The sequence below is a fragment of the Corvus moneduloides genome, chromosome 3, assembly GCF_009650955.1.
Source record: "Corvus moneduloides isolate bCorMon1 chromosome 3, bCorMon1.pri, whole genome shotgun sequence".
NCBI lineage: Eukaryota > Metazoa > Chordata > Aves > Passeriformes > Corvidae > Corvus > Corvus moneduloides.
In genome coordinates, this window is record NC_045478.1 from 105,978,609 (window position 1) to 105,997,725 (window position 19,117).

At 38.3% G+C, this 19,117-nt stretch overlaps 1 protein-coding gene across 2 annotated transcripts in view; it reads right to left on the minus strand.

Moving 5' to 3' along the window:
* Window positions 1–19,117, minus strand: part of PPP1R21 (protein phosphatase 1 regulatory subunit 21) — a 31,692-nt gene that overhangs the window by 11,158 nt on the left and 1,417 nt on the right. The window contains exons 2-16 of one of the 2 annotated variants that reach the window (XM_032103192.1): window positions 17,581–17,649; window positions 17,011–17,157; window positions 15,152–15,253; window positions 14,300–14,464; window positions 14,142–14,200; window positions 11,653–11,747; window positions 11,001–11,072; window positions 9,311–9,363; window positions 7,145–7,294; window positions 4,058–4,159; window positions 3,892–3,980; window positions 2,787–2,923; window positions 2,056–2,148; window positions 599–726; window positions 76–228 (exon numbers count right to left, since the gene is read on the minus strand). In XM_032103192.1, coding sequence (XP_031959083.1) covers window positions 76–228; window positions 599–726; window positions 2,056–2,148; window positions 2,787–2,923; window positions 3,892–3,980; window positions 4,058–4,159; window positions 7,145–7,294; window positions 9,311–9,363; window positions 11,001–11,072; window positions 11,653–11,747; window positions 14,142–14,200; window positions 14,300–14,464; window positions 15,152–15,253; window positions 17,011–17,157; window positions 17,581–17,649 — 1,614 coding nt within the window. The remainder of the gene's footprint in view (window positions 1–75; window positions 229–598; window positions 727–2,055; window positions 2,149–2,786; window positions 2,924–3,891; window positions 3,981–4,057; window positions 4,160–7,144; window positions 7,295–9,310; window positions 9,364–11,000; window positions 11,073–11,652; window positions 11,748–14,141; window positions 14,201–14,299; window positions 14,465–15,151; window positions 15,254–17,010; window positions 17,158–17,580; window positions 17,650–19,117) is intronic. The other variant, XM_032103193.1, reaches the window with a different exon arrangement.

Sequence of the window (19,117 nt, forward strand, 5' to 3'; positions counted from 1 at the left end):
TTTGTATTCTCTTTGGCATAACCAACTATCTACAGAGCTGCGCTCTCTCTGTGCAAGCATGCCGGCTGAACAAACCTTCTTCAAAGACTTCATGTAAGCAGCTGCCTTCTTCTTGTACTGCAGCATGCACTCAGCTGAGAGAGGGCTGATGAACTCTGCTCCTCCCTTAGGGCCGTAACTCAGCGAGGTGGTGAAGTGATCCAAGTTGTTGCTAAAGAACGAGGCCATCTAGACACATCAAGAGAAGTGGCTTTTTGAATTAAGTTGACCAGAAAGATTCTTTGGAGCAATTACTCTTTCAAAAGACAAGTATTCAGTGAAACTGGACTTCATAACAAGACTTTGAAACAAGCTACAGGCTCTTCCATGTAACTTAGATCTCACTAACACAAAGCATCCTCTTCACAGTATCTGCTTTTATCACTCACTCAGTTGTTTTTAACTCATAGCCTGAAAACATTGTAAGAATCAACCTGACGCTATAGATCATTAATATCAGAGGCACACAGAGATTTTCTGAATCATTCAGCTATGCTTTTTTTTTTTCTTAAAAACCTGCACAAGTTAGGGAATCATATGAAACAAAAATATCCATTACCTTGCCTGCTCCATTTGTTAAAGCAGCAACAGAGGATAAAATACAGTCATTTGTAGTTATGAGTTTCTGTGTGGCAGTTGGAACATCCTGTTCTAAAGTAGCTTTCTGACTATAGTGCTTGGAAATATCTGGAAAAGGAAAAGCACATTTATGCCAAATTAAAAATACAAAACTTTGTGAAAGTCACTCACAAAAGCATCTTAGCCTAAATATATTAATTTCAACAGCACCAAAATTTAAAAAGAATCAAGTATTTATCATGTAAGAACATTGTCAATTTGGCCTAATTTAAAAAAAAGTAATTGTTTGACAACTGAACATTTTGCACCTATTTTACAACAGAGTACTATTGCTACAGAATGGAGAAATCCCAGCTCATCACCACCACAAATTATAATCTGAAGTAATCTTAAACAGTTCAAAATTAGTTGGGATTGAGAAAGAAGAGAGAAATCAAACATTCTGGAGTACAGGAATGTGAGACATTAAGCACAGCACTTCTGTTGATAGTTAATGAATCCTACTGACAGTTTTCTTCAGTACTTTTATTTTCTGTATTTCCTTTAAAGTTGGGTTGACTTTGCATTATAGTAACCATACTAAGAGGTAGAAAGTATTTTAAACTTATGCTACAAAACTCTTGGCTTAGGGTCTCATTTTGTTTAAGGTACAATCTTTAATGTAACTTTGTTTTTTTAAACAAGGACACTGCAAAATGGGGCCATACTATTCATGCTCTTAGGAAAAAAAAATTTTGCTTAAAATTATAAAAGCTTAATTTTTAAATAGCTGACTAGTAAATATAATAAATCTCTATCGATTATTTTCTCTCCACGAACAGCTACATGGTACTGAAATTATAGGACATACAGGAACATAGTTTTAAAATTCTAAGTTATAACCAAGTATCACTTCACTGAAAACATAACATATCCATGATGTTCTGATAAAAGCAAGGTAAGCCATTTTCCAGAGAAAGTCAAGTTTCAAAAAGAACCCAGACTTCCTCATAAGTTTTAGTTATATATTCATGTTAAAAATACTCATTAACCTAAAGATAGGAAGGAAAAATTCCACTTTGAAGGCAGGTACTAGGTCAATGCCACATATGTAGGGGAAAATATGTACATTTCACAGCATTCCATTCTGTATGCTAGTTTCAGCAGAGCAATGAAGTTCAGAAAGTAAAGCGATACTGCTCAGGAAAATCTGGAGAGCCACAGTTAAATAATCCAGCAACTCTGAAGAACAAAGCTAACAGAACAGAAAAATGAAAAAAACCATGCATAAATGTCTAAAACAAGTAGTTAGTAGGTTTAGTTTCTTAGCTGGTAAAGATAAAACAAACCAGATTTATCACATATGATATGATATGATATGTTACAGAGAGAGTACACGTGTGCTGTGCTAAACAGAAAGAAGCAAAGCTGAAACAAAACAACATTCCCAACTCTCACCTTTTAAAATGTCATGGAATCCATGAAGACTTGCAGCAATGTTTGTAAACACAAAGTTGTAATTTGTCCTAAGGAGTCCTTCTGGTCTTGTACCTAAGAGTACCACGTAAGAAGGAAAAGAAAACCACAACACTAAGATTTGACCATGAATGAAAGAAGTTAGCTTTGAAAATAATTCAGTTTCCACCTACTAGAACCATTTGCATGGAGTATGAGTCACAACTCATTCATTTACTTAAATTTTCCCTTTCAATATCAAATGTACATACATTCAACTTTGCCAGAGTAGGCATGTGAAAGACTTTCAAGGTCCCTAGATTTTATTCAGATTCCATAAGAATCAATTGTTTTGGTCTCAAAAACAACACATACAGAAAGACATGTTCACAGCTGCAGGAAAGACCATCTGGGCCCTTCTAAAGGGTGAAGACTGAAATAACCTGAAGCTATGCAATAACCATTTCCTACGGCTGTTTACAGGATGCATTTGGAGATAGCTTCCCCACACACATACACACAAAGGCTTTACCTCATTTTATTCAGTCATTGCCATGACAGTTCATAATAACGTTATGAAGACAAGGAGCTGGAAGTGATGATTAGTAATAAAAATGTAGCTTATTAACAACTTCATAATTAAGAGATGACAAAAGGCACACTGTCAGTCATACTAGAAAAACCCACAGAAAACCAGTCACAGGGTAACCAGCCAAGCCAGAACTGACACTCACTCGGTAAGGCCAGAAGACTGACGTAGGTGTGTAGCTTCTCAAAGACTGCAGTCAACCTTTTCATATCTCTGTGCAGCTCCATATTTCTAGCTCTTAAAGCAGCTGTGCAAAGAGAAGACTCACACTCTTCTTCCAAACTAGGAATATATGAATTATTTTTTTAAGAGCAAGCAATTGTCTTAAAAAACAAGTTCATGAGTTTTGGAGCAGGTAAGTGTTCCCTACCTCCCCAGTCCAAAGCAAAAGCAGACTAGGAATTTATTTTAGAAAGGTTAACATAGGGGAAGTTAGCAATACATGAAAATTACTGTGTGCATCTCCACACTTAGGTGTTTCTGTCACAAGCCAGGAATGACTTACTCTCACAGCAAGGAACTCATTGCAGCAATTTAAGTTTGAAGACTTTTCCCTCTACTACATAAATTCTCTTTTGCTTCCTAAGGAGCACGAGAACAGGTATAAAGGAGGCATAAATCAAGATTTTTCTTCTTCCTTAGTCCAAACCCTCTCTCAAAGCAGTTCTTTGCACCTATAACTCACCTCCCTTCGATCAACTCAGGAACAAAGATTTTCACAGCAGAAGGGATGTGCACCTGGCCAAGTTTTACTACATTGGTACATTTACTGAATGATAAATAACCCTCAGAGAAGCTCAAGGCATTACCAGTTTCAGTGCATCACACCTGAATAGTATCAATGCCATTGAATAACATTAAGAAACATGACTGAAAGATGCACATATTTTTAAAGTCTCATCTGGGGTTTGGGGGTTAAGGGGCTTTAAAATACATGTTTGTAGTCCTAATGCCTTAAAAAAGCCATGTCCAATCTCAAGGTTTAGAAAACAATGTGAAGAAACAGAAAGAAACAGAAAGAAACAGAAAGAAACAGAAAGAAACAGAAAGAAACAGAAAGAAACAGAAAGAAACAGAAAGAAACAGAAAGAAACCAAAAAAAAAAGAAAAACAAAAAAGAGTTCAGCCTTTTAATACAGAGCAGAAGCCAAAGCGTTTTAAGGTTTGACTTAATATTTCAGTTGTAGGTGCTGACAATGCTGCATGCCTGATAGAGCTCCTTTAAATTTGATCTATCAAATGAAAAGTACCTTTTTAACTGATAAGGAAGAATCTTTCTTAAAAAGCCTAAGTAGGAAGCTAAATGTTCTGAGAAGGCTTTCAATTTCACAGTTGTTTCCTGAAAGGAAAAAAAGAACAGGTAAGTGGTTTTGCTCTGTAAAAATCTTCCTGGGTGCTAAGAGGAGGAAAACTTACCAGGACTGTCACAGTATCCTCCGTGATGCTCTTGAACAAGTGCAGCATTCCTTCCTCCAGAGGGCGAACGTACGAAGCGTTTTCATGGAGATACTGTGAGAACTGAGGGCAGAGAGGTTTTAAAATGGTGCTTGCTGACGGCTCGTGTGAGCTCTCTCAATTTAACAACCGAACGGGACATTTTGGCAAAGCCCCCGTCACCTTTAACGATGCCTAAGATTTCATTAATGAGATACAACAGTCCAGTGATGTACAGCAACCTCTTCTATAGGGCAAAAACACACCTTGAGGGAAAGTGAGAAGTACTGCAAGTCCAGGCAAAACCTCACCTGGGGCTTTGCCACAGCATCCTGGCCCATTTTAACTGCCATGCACAGCACACCAAACCCTCGCTTTTTAGTTTTAAATATTCTTGCATTCCTTTCTCAACTCCATCCAGTTAAGGCTAGATCCATGCACCATTTGGCCACCAGAATAAACTATCCCACCTTCCTCCCAAAAGTTGTTTGGATCCCAGCCTTGTCCATCAGCACAAACATTTGCAAAGCTATGCTGTGCAAAGTACCGAAGAACTAAAGCCAAGTTCAAACTGACAGCAAGAGATGTCTCTTTATCTGTGACCAGTCCAGTTTTCAACACGAGCCAATGCAAAGCACAGAGCTCCAACTAATCACAGGAGAACTCCTAAAACTATGACAGGTTTGGGCAATAATCAAACTTTGGCCTCGTGGGCCTGCCTGACTTTGCTAAAAATTGCTTAATTAAATCCTACAGCTAATTTTGCCTTCAAAAAAGCAGACCTGAGAACATCATGTGTACTCTTACACACAATCAAAATGTAACAACACCACCAGCTTTCCATTTTGGTACCTCAGTATCACAAAAAGCTTCTTCCACAAATTAATACAGGTAGTCAAAAGCAATCCTGGTTTTTATTTTACCCCACAGAAAGATACCTTCACCTTTGATTATTTATACCACAAGAGCAGCTAAAGATCCCAGGCAAACAGAATACAAGAGATTTTAATTATTCCTTGTATTATTACAGTGCAGTAACACAGTGTTAACAAGAAGAGTGAGATGCTAAGCTCTCATCCATGCATGCACAAACCTGGATGGAATTAGGGAAAATTCCTAAATCTAAGGAGGAAGAAATAACACATGCAGAATGCTCCTGGCTTGTGTTGCAAGAGAGAGGACTTGAATTATCCAGCACGATGCTGTAGACCCAGCGGAACCCAGCAATCCAACACTTAAAGAGAAAAGGAATACTTGAACCTGGCAGGGAATTGTCCACATCTACTTTGAGTGTTTGGTGGGGAAAATAGCTTGAAAGCACCAGACAAGACCTGGAGTTGGGGAAAAATAAATCAGTGCAAGTCTGCTAAGCCACTACCTGACACTTGTTTCATTTTCTCTACCATATTAAGGGGAGGTTATTGACCAACTTGGTGGGGTAGCTAAAAAAAAAAAATTTAAAAAAAAAAATCACACTGAGAACACTTGCCAAGCAAATAGACAAATTAATCAAAAATACAGGAGCAACTACAGCTTCAGAGAGCAATAAAAGATGCTTCAGTGCTGGAAAGTCACAGCAAAAGCCCTAAGAAGTAGCATGCACTGAGGGAATTAGGTCATGAATACACAATGGGGCAGACTACAAGAGACATAATTACGAAAACAAAGCCTGAACTACTGAATCAGAGTCAATTATAAGAAAAGGAAAATGAAATTATAGTTCTGATTAAGTTGCATGTTTCCACTGTGCTGAAAACCAACAAAGAAGTGTTAACTAGGAAGTCAGGGGAAAAAAAAAAAAATCTGTGAGAAGTGATGTCTAGGAAACCTGATTTTATTCCCTTAGTGTAAACTGCAGCAGTATCTGAGAATGTAGTCACCACACTGGGCCACATTAAAAAAACCAGAAACCATTCCTGCCATAAAAAATCTGAAAGATGACAAAACCACATCATTTTCCCAAGAAGGACATGTCATTTTGAGTGCATTTGGTGGCAGGAGCAAGAAAATGTTCTCAAACTAGTATCTATGCTGAATTTCTGCAGGAGAGTATTTTTGACTAAAATAGTTGAAACAACTGAAGGCAAAAAACAGAATGGGATTTCTCTAGTGGATAACCACCTTCACAATCACATTTGTTACCTGCAAAGAGATTATAGGAGGTTTTCCAAAGAACAGGAAAGTTTTGTGGAAGTTAACATTGACACCACATGCACTGCAGCCATTTGACTGATGCAAACCACAACTCATCTCAGTACCTTAAGCCTGAGCCCTACCAACTACTAAACTGAAATTACAGACTGAATCATAAAATACACCCTGCAACTTAAATACTCACAGATCCCTTTAAACTATGAAGTCAACTCTGATCTTAATGCAACTTGTTCCAAAGCACACATATATGCATCCCCACAAAAATCCTTGTGCACAGTTATTTTCTGGATGATACTCTCAGAAAGTCTTTCCATGGAATTGTGTCAAAAGAGATGAGTCAGATTTCTCATATTAAATTCAACATACTTTACAAACTTGACGCTTTGGAACACTTACAGGAAAGATCTTCACACAAGTAGCCCAAAATCAGACCATAAAGTTGGTTTTTGACAAGGGAAGAGAGTCCAGGTTCTCTCCCTCATAAGCCTACCTTCTATGCTTTTTTTTACCATTACAGCTAAACACTTTAAACAGTGTTTAAGACCAGATTCTGTCTCAACATCTCCCATGCCCCAGTGCATTAACTAAAACAAGCTCTATTTAGCAGTGCAATATTTGTGCATTATTATTTTAAAACAAGTCAGCTGAACTTTCAACAGATGCACTTCAATTTAGCAATTAAAAAGCAAAGCTTTGATTTGATAATCATATTGCTCTTCTAGCAGAGGCACAGGGGAAGGATTCTCTGCAGCTACACCTCACTCACATTCAGAGAATTCACAGAACAGAAAAGACTTCTCACACGGGAGAGGCTGGCTCTCAGGAACACACTGACGGCATTCCATGACTAAGATCAGTCACTCATGAAAGTCTAACGAATTGAATAGACTTGTAGCTGAAGTGTGTAAACTTTACCTTCTGATTTAAGGGTGATATTGTGTCTGTTGCAGAATCAATGGGGAAGATCTGTACCTTCTGCTCAGTGTATGTGTGGAAGTTCAGGAGAGCTGTTACAAGTTCTTGTACAAAAGCCAGGGCCTGGCCAGCAAGGTCTCGCAGCTTCAGCTGTAAAGACAGTTATAAAATGACTGTATTTGACATGGATCTATTTAAATATGAAAAAAAAAACCCAACATCTGCTTGGATACAAAAAACCATTGTCACCAATTTCTTTCTTGTTACTATTTCAGCCTAAAATACACAGCAGCAATTGTGTTTAACTTAATTTTTATTCATAAACTACAATGCCACACAGAAGGGCACTGTTGTTCTTTGACAACAAAGTATCTTTTTATTTCACACAACTGGTGATGCTTTGCCTCTGCTGCATTTTTCAAACTTGCAGGCCACAAGAACACTTAGAGGTCAGCACAACTACAGAAACCATGTCTGAAATTTCCAAAGAACAACAGACTAATTGCTGACAACAGCTCAACACCTGGTTGCAAGGAAACCTCAATTTAATTAGTAAAAACCAATGTTTTCTCCCAGAATTAAAGGTGTTTGCTTCTCTAACCAGGAACACTCAATTCTTATTCTCCTGCACAGAACTGAGCTGCTGCTCACGAGTAAGGCTGTTCTGTGGCTTTAGTACAGCAGGAAGGTATCAAAGAAATTAATTCAGAATGGAACATAAATTCAAGAGAGAAGAAAACTATACTCTGTTGTGACTTATGGGAAGAGAGTAAGGTTATAGTGACATTTCAGCCAAGAATAACTTATCCTTCAGAGATGTACTCTTAATGCTTCAAGGGACTGTTAAATCAGGTCAATCTTGATTATGGATCTGGGATGGTGGCAAGCAATTAAAAAGCAGTCATTATACTCAGTTTGTGTATGTTAATTAGCTATGCAAGGAAGGAAAACAGACACTATTACTGTTCTGCTATCCTTCACACTGCAGCCTGTGCTAATACACCAGCATTTTGCCTCCACTGGCAAAGCCAGTCATAAAAATCTGTCCTGGAACATTTTCAAGACTGCAGATCTTGAAGCATGAGGCTGCCTGACATAGTGCCGGCAGAAAACAGTAAAAGGAGAAACTCTCCATATAGTTATTCAGATTCTCCTTGGAACTCAGCAGCAGCAACCTGAAATTCAAGGCTATTTCCATCACAAAACTGAACAGCAGGTCACCTGTTCTCACAGCAGACATTATTAGGAAAAAGGTCTCTTTATAGGCACTTCTGAAAAATGGAGAAAGCAACTATTTTAAATCTTTCTGCAGCAGCATCCGAATGCACTAACTTGAAGGCTTGAGACATACCAGCAAATAGAAGAAACACCCACAGTGCTGTAGAGCCCATCCTCAATGGTAGCAACACAGGAAAATTTTGATTGCATACAGGTTTCTGATTTGCTATTGTAAAAACCCTTAAAATATTCAGCCATTCACAGAAAACCAATGCTCATTTCTGAATACTGAATAAACAACATTCCCAAGGAATCTCATGAAATTACAGTAGTGAACAGAAACGGTTTGTTTTCTAAAAATATTTAAATGTATAAGGGTTACTTTGCTGCAATAAGAGGTGCTTTGGCAACAAGTATCCCACAAAGTGTAAACGAATCATGCAGAGATCTCAAAGTGACATGATTTATTCCTTGAAAGGATTGTGACTAGTGACAAGTAATGTTAACTAATATGGCATTTTAGTGCACACACCAGTGTGCAGTTTACAAATGCATAGATTCTCTGGAGCTCAAGTGATGTGACTGAAGAAGCTGAGTTTGAGGAAAAGGAATTTAGGATACCAAACCTACCTTTTTTCAACAAAAGACCTTTGAACTAATGCAGCTTTAATCCACTTTAAAAATGAAATGTTCCAACTTCTAGCTTACTGCAGGTGGACCCAGTAAAAGAATACTTCATATAACTTTAGTAAGACTCCTTGACAAAAGAACAATTACACTACCTCTGGAAAAGTGCAGAGGTTCAGTGGGCAGAAACGCCCCCAGAATATCATGACAGTAGTAAGACAGGCTACCTTCTGCCATTTCAGGTACTAAAATGACTGGTTTTATTTCAGCATCTGTGTAGAAAGTTGCACAGAGTCACATGAAACCACAAGAAGGGCTTACCTGATTCCTTCTGTTGTGTAATGGTACATTCAGAGCATTGTATCGAGTAGACCCTACAGGACAAAAATTGAGTTATATGCACTTGTTAAATTGTGGGGGGTTTTAAGAGACATTTATTGGCAAATACTGATTTTTAAAAAAAATGTCATTGCAGGGGTATCACAGGTTATGTAAACAATATTAACTAAGGAGATAGAAACAATTGACTCCAATAAGGTAGGCCTAAATACCCTCACTTAAGAACAGCTTCTTAAGTTTTCACTTAAGAACGGAGGGAAAGCAGTTCAATATTTGCCTCAGATTGTAAGTCAAATTTAATCCTCTGAAGACCCTGAATTTGGAAGATAAGAGCAGACTCCTCTTGCCCAAAGAACAGTACTCATCACAATCAAGAGTGAAAAAATCTTTTAAAAGAAATCACACTTAAAAGAATTCAAGATTATCTTCAAATTCCAATTGCATACCAAGGAGGGCCAAGTAAGACTAAAATATTTTTAATGGCTTGAACTTTTTTAAAGCTCCTGTATATTTGCCGTATTGACAATTCAGACTAAGATGTACTCTCCATGTATTTCAGCATTCTGCTCCAGTCAAGAAAGAACTAGAATGATTATTCAGTTACAAGCAGGCATAATTTTCAGAGGGGCAGAGGGCTATTTGTACCTAGCGAACAGCTTACAAAGTCTTAGAGATTTGAAAGGGTTCACATCCATTCTCAATTCAGTTTAACAACAACCAGTTTAGTTTAAAATTTGCTGACAAAGGAAACTTACAGTTTCTCATTCCTTTTGTGTCATTCCCATTTGGCTATGAACGCATGGGAAGAGGTAGTTATGTTCAGTGGAAAAAAAAAACTGTCCAAAATTACTGAATCCTACTTCTAACTAAATGCTTCAGAAATTTTTTTCTACTCTGGAAATCATGCTTAGCAGTCAGGAAGTCATTTGATTGTTACTGAAATTAGCTGCTAGTTACACTTGAAGCCAGCTACAGAGGCTATAGGAAGACAGCTGGAATCCACAGCAAACAAACATCTCCTGACTTACATTGATCTATCACTAAAGAGATGTTCTCTATTTGCAGTGTTGTCTACTACACAAGCAAAGGCATTATGCAATGGCAGCTGAGTGAGCAGATAAATTATTTTAGCAAAGTTCTTGCTACAATGACAACCACCTATAAAAAAAAAAAATGAGCTAAAGAAGCCAGAGAAGTAGAAATAGGCAGCAGATGCCAGGCAAAGTGAGAGGAGAGAAGTGAAAAGAATACCAGTTCAAGGCAGCAACACCTAAGCATGATGTGCTGCATGGGAGTCAACATTTCCCAAAGAGATGATGATCTGGTGCTCCTAAGCCAAGACTCACTGGATTGCCAAACCAGTGGAGAACTTGGAACACTCACCCCTGCAGCACCTGCCAGATCAGCTTTTAGAGAACCTAAGGCTATTTAAAACATTGTCGTCAGGTTTTAAATGGAATGAAAAATGCAAAAGCTACCAATGAAATATACAAGAAACTCAAAAGCCTGTTTTCACTTCTCTGCTCCTTCTTCGCTACTTTCAGCTTTTTCACTATTCCAGATCCTCCTGGTCTTGAAGGGTCCAGAAGAGTCCAGGCAGTGCCTGCCCACCCTTGTGTTCAGCTACTTAGGAAAGCACACAGTGCACAGCATTGACCCAGCACATACTAACCCATGCTTGTACCAAAGCCATGCAAAGGCTGAGCACTCCTAACTCCAGGGGATCCTCTGCACTTCAGCTCATCTAGTAGCAGTTGGAAAGGAAGCAGAAAAACATTGCTTCAGGTAAAAGTCCCAAGGTTCAAAGGGCTTCTTCCCCCTTCACGTAAGAACTACTCTCTATGTTTTCTGATCAATGAGAAACCCTGACAAATTTCCCACTTAGTAATAAGTGCAGACCACTATTGCTGCAATATCTCTGCAGCTACCAGTTTATCCCCACCTTGACTTACTGCAACTCTTGAATATACCCTGCCAAAAATAATACTCTTTGAGATACGTAACCAATCTTTATGGAGCAACCATTAAATTGACAGTGTTCCCTCATTGTTTACAATATTCTGTCAACACTAAGCAATAGAACTGGCAAATCACTCAAAAGCCTCCAAAAGCTTCAATTTTCATTATATATCTAAAAAATTGGTATTTTAGGATTACTGAAGAAGATCATGACAAGTATTAGGAATACTTACTAGTTACCTCCAAGCGTCTGTTCAGATGTCCAACATTTCTTACAGCTAATACATTTTAGTTCTCAAGGACTACTCCCTTCAGATGGATACCCAAAAAATCAAACAAGATACCCAGACCAAGGCAATACGTACTTGTGTCATTAAAAGGTACTTTTTCATTAATTATGCATAGAGATTCTTCCAGTCTACTGCCCAAAGCTGCTTGAAGATTCTTTAGCTGTTGCTGGCTAAATAACAAAGAGACAAACAAAAAACCACACACACACACACACATTGTAAACCTTTAAAATTTCATCTGTATCACCAACACAATATCTCACTATAAGCATCCCTTGAGTGTATCAGTATCTGTATCCTTCTAGAAGTCAGATAGAAATAATACAGTAGGAATCATCTGTCCTCCTTTACGTCGTATTTAACACAAAATTGAATCCTAATCCCTAAGAAAAGCAGTGAAAGTTACCATAAACTTGTAAATCCTAAATTCCCTTCTCGAGAAGCTCAATTTACTTCAGAGTTAAAATTCACCTTATTTTCCTACTGTGCAACTATTATATAAGCTGTATGAAGGCATTTTCTTCTACTAGAATTTGAATGGGAATGGAAATGGGCCTTCAAATTTGTTACTATGCATCCAATGCAGTAGTCCAATAAGCAGGTAATGAGCTGTCAATAGTTCAGTTAACTATGTCACACCACTATCTGAAATACCTCAAAGGCTTTTCAAAACCCCATATTTCAACACTGCTATGATACTGCCTGTTCTGACAAGACTTGACAATTATGTTTCTGATGCATTCTCAAGTGATTTTTCTCTAAATTTTCTTTGCTTGCATTTGACTGTATAGATACAAGTGAACCTAAGTAATTAAGATTACTAACATAATTAGAATAGATTCCTGAGATGAACAGTAATATATTCCAGCATTATATACATATGTCTAGAAAGAACACTCCATTATTGAGTCAGACCAAATTCCACACCTTACCCAACTTAGGCCCCCAAATTCTTCACTGTTTTGCTTCCCATTTGACATCTAGAACTCCTGCACATATAGTGGAGGGTGGGGGGGAAGGTGTCAAAGGGACAGGCTTTTTTTCTTTTTTACAACATTTAATACACAGAAATTTATCAGGTCTAACAAGGCGAAATAATCCAAAATAGATAAGGAAGATAAGAAGAAACCAGACAATAAGTAGCTCATGCACATTAACAAATATTTTTCTTGGAGAGCAGCTCCAAAACTGCATAGAAACTGTACAGTAGGTACTGCAGTAGCAGTGAGCATGATAGAAAATGAACTCCAAGACAAACTGAAAATGTACTTCCTTTTCATGCTGTACAGGAATGATAAACAAGTAGTTTGACATGTTTGGCCTTACATTCTGCCCTTTAATTTTCAAAACATGCAGGCTGTCAAGTCTCGTATCCCCTGGCTTTTCTGAGTAAAGTGTGGGTGTCAGAGGCAAATGGATCCCTTCCCCTGACAGAGCAGGGAAAACAGAAGGGCAGTATTCTCAGAGACACATCCTGCCATGTGTTCACCAGACAGTGATTTCAGTGTTTAAAATGAAGTGTCAGGCTTTATTACTTTTAAAAACTTAATATAGCATAACTTAAAATAGTAGGGACAACTTCTCACAATGACACCAATTACCCAGTTATCATAAAACATGATAGACAAGGCCTGAACCAAATAGTAGCAGATTAGGACTACAGTTGTTCAAACACCACAAAAAAAGCAAACAGCAGCAAAACACAGCTTTCATCCTCTTTTGCAAGTTATTTTTAGTGAAACCCTGACTTGTATTAGAGGAGTTATTAGATTCGAGTATCTTCACATCTATCAAAATAATTAAAATACACACTTCAGGGTTACCACGTGAAAGAAGGAACTCTGCATCTGATCATTCACTACACATCTTGTTCATTACATTAAAGATCTATGCTGCACATATATCTTCTAAAAAAATGCAGCTTAATGAACTTCAGAGAAACACACCCTAACTTGATTTGGCCCACAGTCCTCAACTTCCCATTTTCTACAACTTGTCTTCAAGACAACAAAAATATTCCAAAACTAACAATGTAATTCTCTGATAAAAACTTTCAAATATTCTAGCTGAGAACATTATACCTGAAGCAAAAACAATTGTTCAAGAAGCTTTTGCGTGGAGGGGGGTTTTTGAAACTCTTTTCAGTCAGTTCTCTCAGCATATCTGAGCATACTCAGATTTTGTTCTTAGAAGCAGTTTTTACGAACTCACATATCTTTGTTTCATACAAGTTTTTTCTTTCTATGGTTTTCCATTATAAATAAATTCTTCAAGCTTTCATCAGCATCACTGCTATTTTAAAAGCTTGGAGACAAAACTGCTCTTACTGAAAGCAGAAATCATGGAATTGTCTAGTTCCATACACAGAAAAGGAAAAGAAGGCTTGACCCGCACAGGTCAGACTTGTCTTCATGATAAAATAATTTGAGTTTTATCAAAGACTTTTTTTTTTTTAACTCTTTTTTTAAAAGGTATTATCCTTAAAAAATAATCCAGTTAATGTTTTACAGCAGTTATTCCTTTACATCAACGAAATTTTCATTATATGAAATAAAGACACTTACCACTCTTCAGTTCGAAGCCTACAGTCCTTAGCTTCTCTTTCTAGTGTCTGAGACTTGATCTTTATGCAAGAAGATAATCTCACAATGTAAGTGCTGACACAGCAAGACATTGCATTTCAAACTTTTGAAACTTGCAAGCAAGAGGAAAAACTCCTTACTTCTAATTTGGCTTTATCATTCTGCAGCTTTTCTATGGTCTCTGTGTACTTCTTCGTTAAGCTGTCCACCACAGCTTGGTGCTGGGCAGCATCAGTTTCCAAAACCTCCAGTCTACTCCTCAGCTCTGCTTCTAAACGTTTGTGCTGCTCATCTGCTTCAAAGAACTAAAGGAAGAAAAGCAAAGCTCTTTAAAAAAAAGCTTCATTTTGTTACTGAATCCAGTCCTATAAGTCACTCCAATTTCATTAGCCAGATCGGGTTAACAGCAATTACTAGTTCTCAGACAAACAGAAATTTTATTTACAGAGAAAAGATTCAGGAATAAAGTACTTTAATAAAAACAAAGTTTTGTAGTACCAAGCATTCTTTAAATATATTGCTGACTAATACCAGACACACAAAAAACTGAACTTGAGCCATAAGGTTTTTCTCAAGTTTTTTAAAGTGAAATGCATTCCATTTTGGTAAAGCAATTCCTGACTTAATTATGGCAACTTGCAGAAAATATTTTATACTTTAAAGAAATTCTGAAACAGTTTATGAACTAACAAGAAATTTCCATCCAGTACCAGGCTATTTTCAGTAGGGCAGCTGTCACCAAAAGTTAAAAATTGAAATGAGAAAACATGTATTATGTGATTCCACACACTGTCTTAAACATCCAAAGTCAAAATACCTAATTTGCCTAGTGAAGATCTTTACAAACAAACTACCTGATATCATCCGCTGCTTTGCATACAACGAAGCTTCTAAACCCACCAGATTTTCAGACAGCACTTTACTTTCTGTATCTTTCTTTGTGTCACCAGCTTTCTGAACCAAAAATAAAGACTAAACAAAATTTCACTCACAAGTATATGTAGTCGCTCATTTTCTTCTATTTTTTTCTGAAGATCTTCATTGAAGACACTTTTCTGCTCTTGACTCAACTGAGATGACGATTCTACACTTTTCTAAGAGAAACAAAATGCACCTATTATCTCCAAGTCCCAGGTCAGTGAGAATAGTTCCCATAGCTAATTCCCAAAAGAGGCACGTGAGCAGATGTCCTGCTGACACTGATATATCAGAAGGTGTGAATACTGCATGGAGCACCAGCCTCAAGGCAGCACACTTCCCTTCACACCCTTGTTACCCTACAGAGATACAACACTGCCAAAGGAAAGCCTCCACTCGGGTGTCCCATTCACACACACAGGGAATCACGTGGATGGGCAGCAGTCCATCTGAATTCACTGGAATCCTGCATGATACCAAAACCCTCCACACACAGGCTCAGTTGGTTTGGCAGCTGTGTGTAAGGCACATCTGTCCCCAGCAAGTGTCCGGGTATAAGCCAGGCTGCTCTCAGCAGGCTATAGCACAAAGTGGCACGGAAAGCACAGGGTCTTTCTACAGATATCCCTCTGCTGTTTCCTCATTTTTCACCCATTTAATCCCAAAGACTCAGACCACCAGCGAATCCCATACACCACACTGCTGAAGAAAGGCATTATCATCATTAAACACAGGGGAGACTCTTTGCATTTAAACTCAACACCAAACTTCAAGAGCTTGGGACAGGTAGGGCAGCTAAATCACCTCTGCATTTGATGCCAGCCTGTGAATTCCACCTGAGATATGGGCACATGTTCTGCTCCTTCTAAAAGGATTGCACTCTGACACAGATCAGGGAACTAAAGCTGTGCATTTTGACACATGAACGGGAAAAACTTAGTGGCAGTGGTTTGCAAAGCTGCTAAAGGCAGGCTGATGTCCTTCAAAATTTGGAAACACAACTAGCAAAACAGTAACTTGCACAATATGAAATTAAAGAACAGAAGGGTCAAACTGCATTTGGAAGAACAATCTGTTGTGGTGCATGAACAATGTAGTCAGATGTATTATGCTTGTTAAGGAACTGGACAGCAGAAAAATGGACAAGAGTTTAGGAGAAAAGTAAGGAAGATGATCATATTACTAATCAATTGAATGATTTCTTTAATGTCACTCTGGATAACTACAGCACATTGAGAGCTGTAACCAAAAAGAAAAGACAGCAGTAATTAAGAGGGGTTTCCTCATGAGGAAAGTAGCAAGAGATGCTTGAGAATTACCTAAGTCCAAGCACACCACCCCTGGAATTCTGATGTTACCTACAGAAGACACAGCTGGTCTCAGAATATGATATCGCTAGGTTTAATCAGAAAGCATTTTGGCACAGAAAGATCACAGTATTGAAATTATTCTGTCATTTTGAAATGACAAAGAATACAAGCTAAACATTTAGATTTCAAAGCATTTGACAAGATTCACACAGAACAGCTATGATCACAGGCTGAAGACTTAACTACCAACATCAAAATCCCAAAGCAAAGAGGTGGAGATGGGAAATGAGGAGTGATCAGCCTTCTGCATAGCAGCTGACTAATCACAGAGCTCCAAGGCATTTCCCAGTTGTTTGAACATTCAATAAGCATCCATAAAGGAAGACAGCAATTCAGTATCAGTCAGCTAACAAACTAGAAGAGAAATACGCAGCAAGTATTATATATATTGATACCCGTTTTATGGGTATTTTCACTTACATGAGGTAATAACACAAGTTCTGACAAGAACATTCAGCTCAACCCTTGACACAAAATACCTACTGCTAAAAATCAGGATAAGGCTTTGACAGGTGAGGAGCAGACATCTGCTAAGCAAGTTTTTCTTTGCCTTCAGCACATACCTTGTTCTTTTTGCCCCGAGCTTCACTTAATGCAAGTTCATCTTGAAGTAGCTCCACCCGCTTGGCAAGTTGCTGATTTCGAAAGGTCAAGCTGTCCATTTCTTGTTGCAGTTTCCTCAGTGATTGATCCTTCATCTTCAGTTGTTCCTGAATGACAAAAAAAAATTTGATTTTAAAATTTTCGCACTTATTTTTACACATGCTTTTGATAAGTAGTATCACATTAAAAACAAGAACAAATTAGAAAATCACTTCACTACTTAAACGCTGAAGAGGCAGAAAGTATCATTTCTAAACTGAAAAAAGTTATTTCACTTCCTTGAGCTGCCCACAGACCACACTCAAGTAGATATTTCATTCTACACATTAATCAACTAGAAGCAACCTTGCCCTTTTACAAAGCCAGAACTTACAGAGAACAACGGGCTAGCTGCAAAACAGAAATTCTTTTACTAAAATCAAGTCCCTTATTCATTCTTTTATTGACATTACTTTTTAGTAAGAAGTACCCCTGTTTACCTATTTTGTCACAGCTTAGTACACCTGACATGAGGTGTTTTTAGAGATTACCTTCAATGAGGCAGAATTTGCTTGCTCATCTACAACTCCTTTTTTCAGGACTTGGTTCTGAGCACGAAGCTGAAAAACAAGAGATGCCAGTAACTATGCAAGACAAGGGAATAAATAAAAGCTATTCATGAGAAAGTGAAGAAAGCATCATATTCTCTCAGGAGAGTACCAGGTGTGAATGCTTTTTCAAGTATTTTCTTCAGGTAGATAGGAGTGGTATCAGGTTGAAAAAAAGTATCCATTTCATATCCTGACTTGCCAAGAAACAAGAAGTTACTTTACCACCTGAACATTTTGGTCAAATAGAACAGAATTCTTACTCAATAAATACCTTTCAAGACCAGTTACTTAAATATAGTTAAGATTTCAAGACCTAGGACCGGATATGGAAAAGTTGCAACCTCGTCCTTGACTAATGAAGTTCTTGGTCATACTCAGTGTGTCTCCCCTCTTCTCCCCAAAACTGTTTATAAACAGTTCTGGAACATAAGCAGGACTCACAAAGTCAAAATCTGTATCAATTCAAGAGAAGTTGAACTCTAATGCAAAATTACTTATTACCAGTGTCAGCAGATGATCCAGAGAAAACAGACTGACAGAAAAAGGCACAAAAAGCATAGAAGGAAAAGCCCTCTAAGCCTCACTTACACAGTACACAAAATCTGAGCTAAAATCACTGCAGTGAAAAGTGATACTCAAGAAATCTATTTCCCAGTCACTTCACAGAGTACCTCTACCCTGCAGCAATGAGGATACCGACAGTTCCATCTTCCCATTCCTTGAAAATTGCTTGAATCCTGGTTTCTTCAAAGGCAGTTTGTATACATTTGACATGTGTGAGTCCAGCTGTTGCAGATATAAATTAAAAGGGTTTGTACAGTGTTTGGGAATACCTCTGGCAGGTGCATATAAGGCAAGGCTCAATGTAAAACAGCAATGGCTCACTGTTTCAGTGTGATGACTGAGTGTATTTGAAAGGTCAGAAGTCATTGTTAAACACAGCTGTTTTCCCTGCAGTATTCCCACTGTGCTGCTCAGGCATCACAGAGGTAAGACAAGAAACTTCCAAGTGCACCGTGGAAAAACTTCCAAGCACGGGGTTTCCCTAGCAAGAAAAAGCAGTGCAGTAGTTTTCCACACCTGTTTTTGTGCCACAGCTGCAGGAACACATCAGGTGCAGAGAACGAAGCAGCTCAGTCCTGCTGCACACACAGACCCCAGACACACAGGCTGCCACAAGCTGCAAGAGCCTTTTGACCATTCCTTCATGAGAGAGCCAGAAGCTGCAACTTGTGTGCTTTCAGAGCCTCTTCTTCCCCTCATCCTCCTTCTGGACTGCTCTGTGAACCGAGAGGAAAAGCAATCCTTTGGCAGGGACTTCCCCCAGCACTGCTTGAGTCTGTCAAACTCTTGTTCACCTCTCTCCATGGCTCTCACAGCACCATTAAGTGAACAGGCTACTCCAGGGCTACTCTCCATTTCCACTCGCACACAACAAGCAGCCAACTGAACATGTGCACAAAGAGGAGAGGGTTCT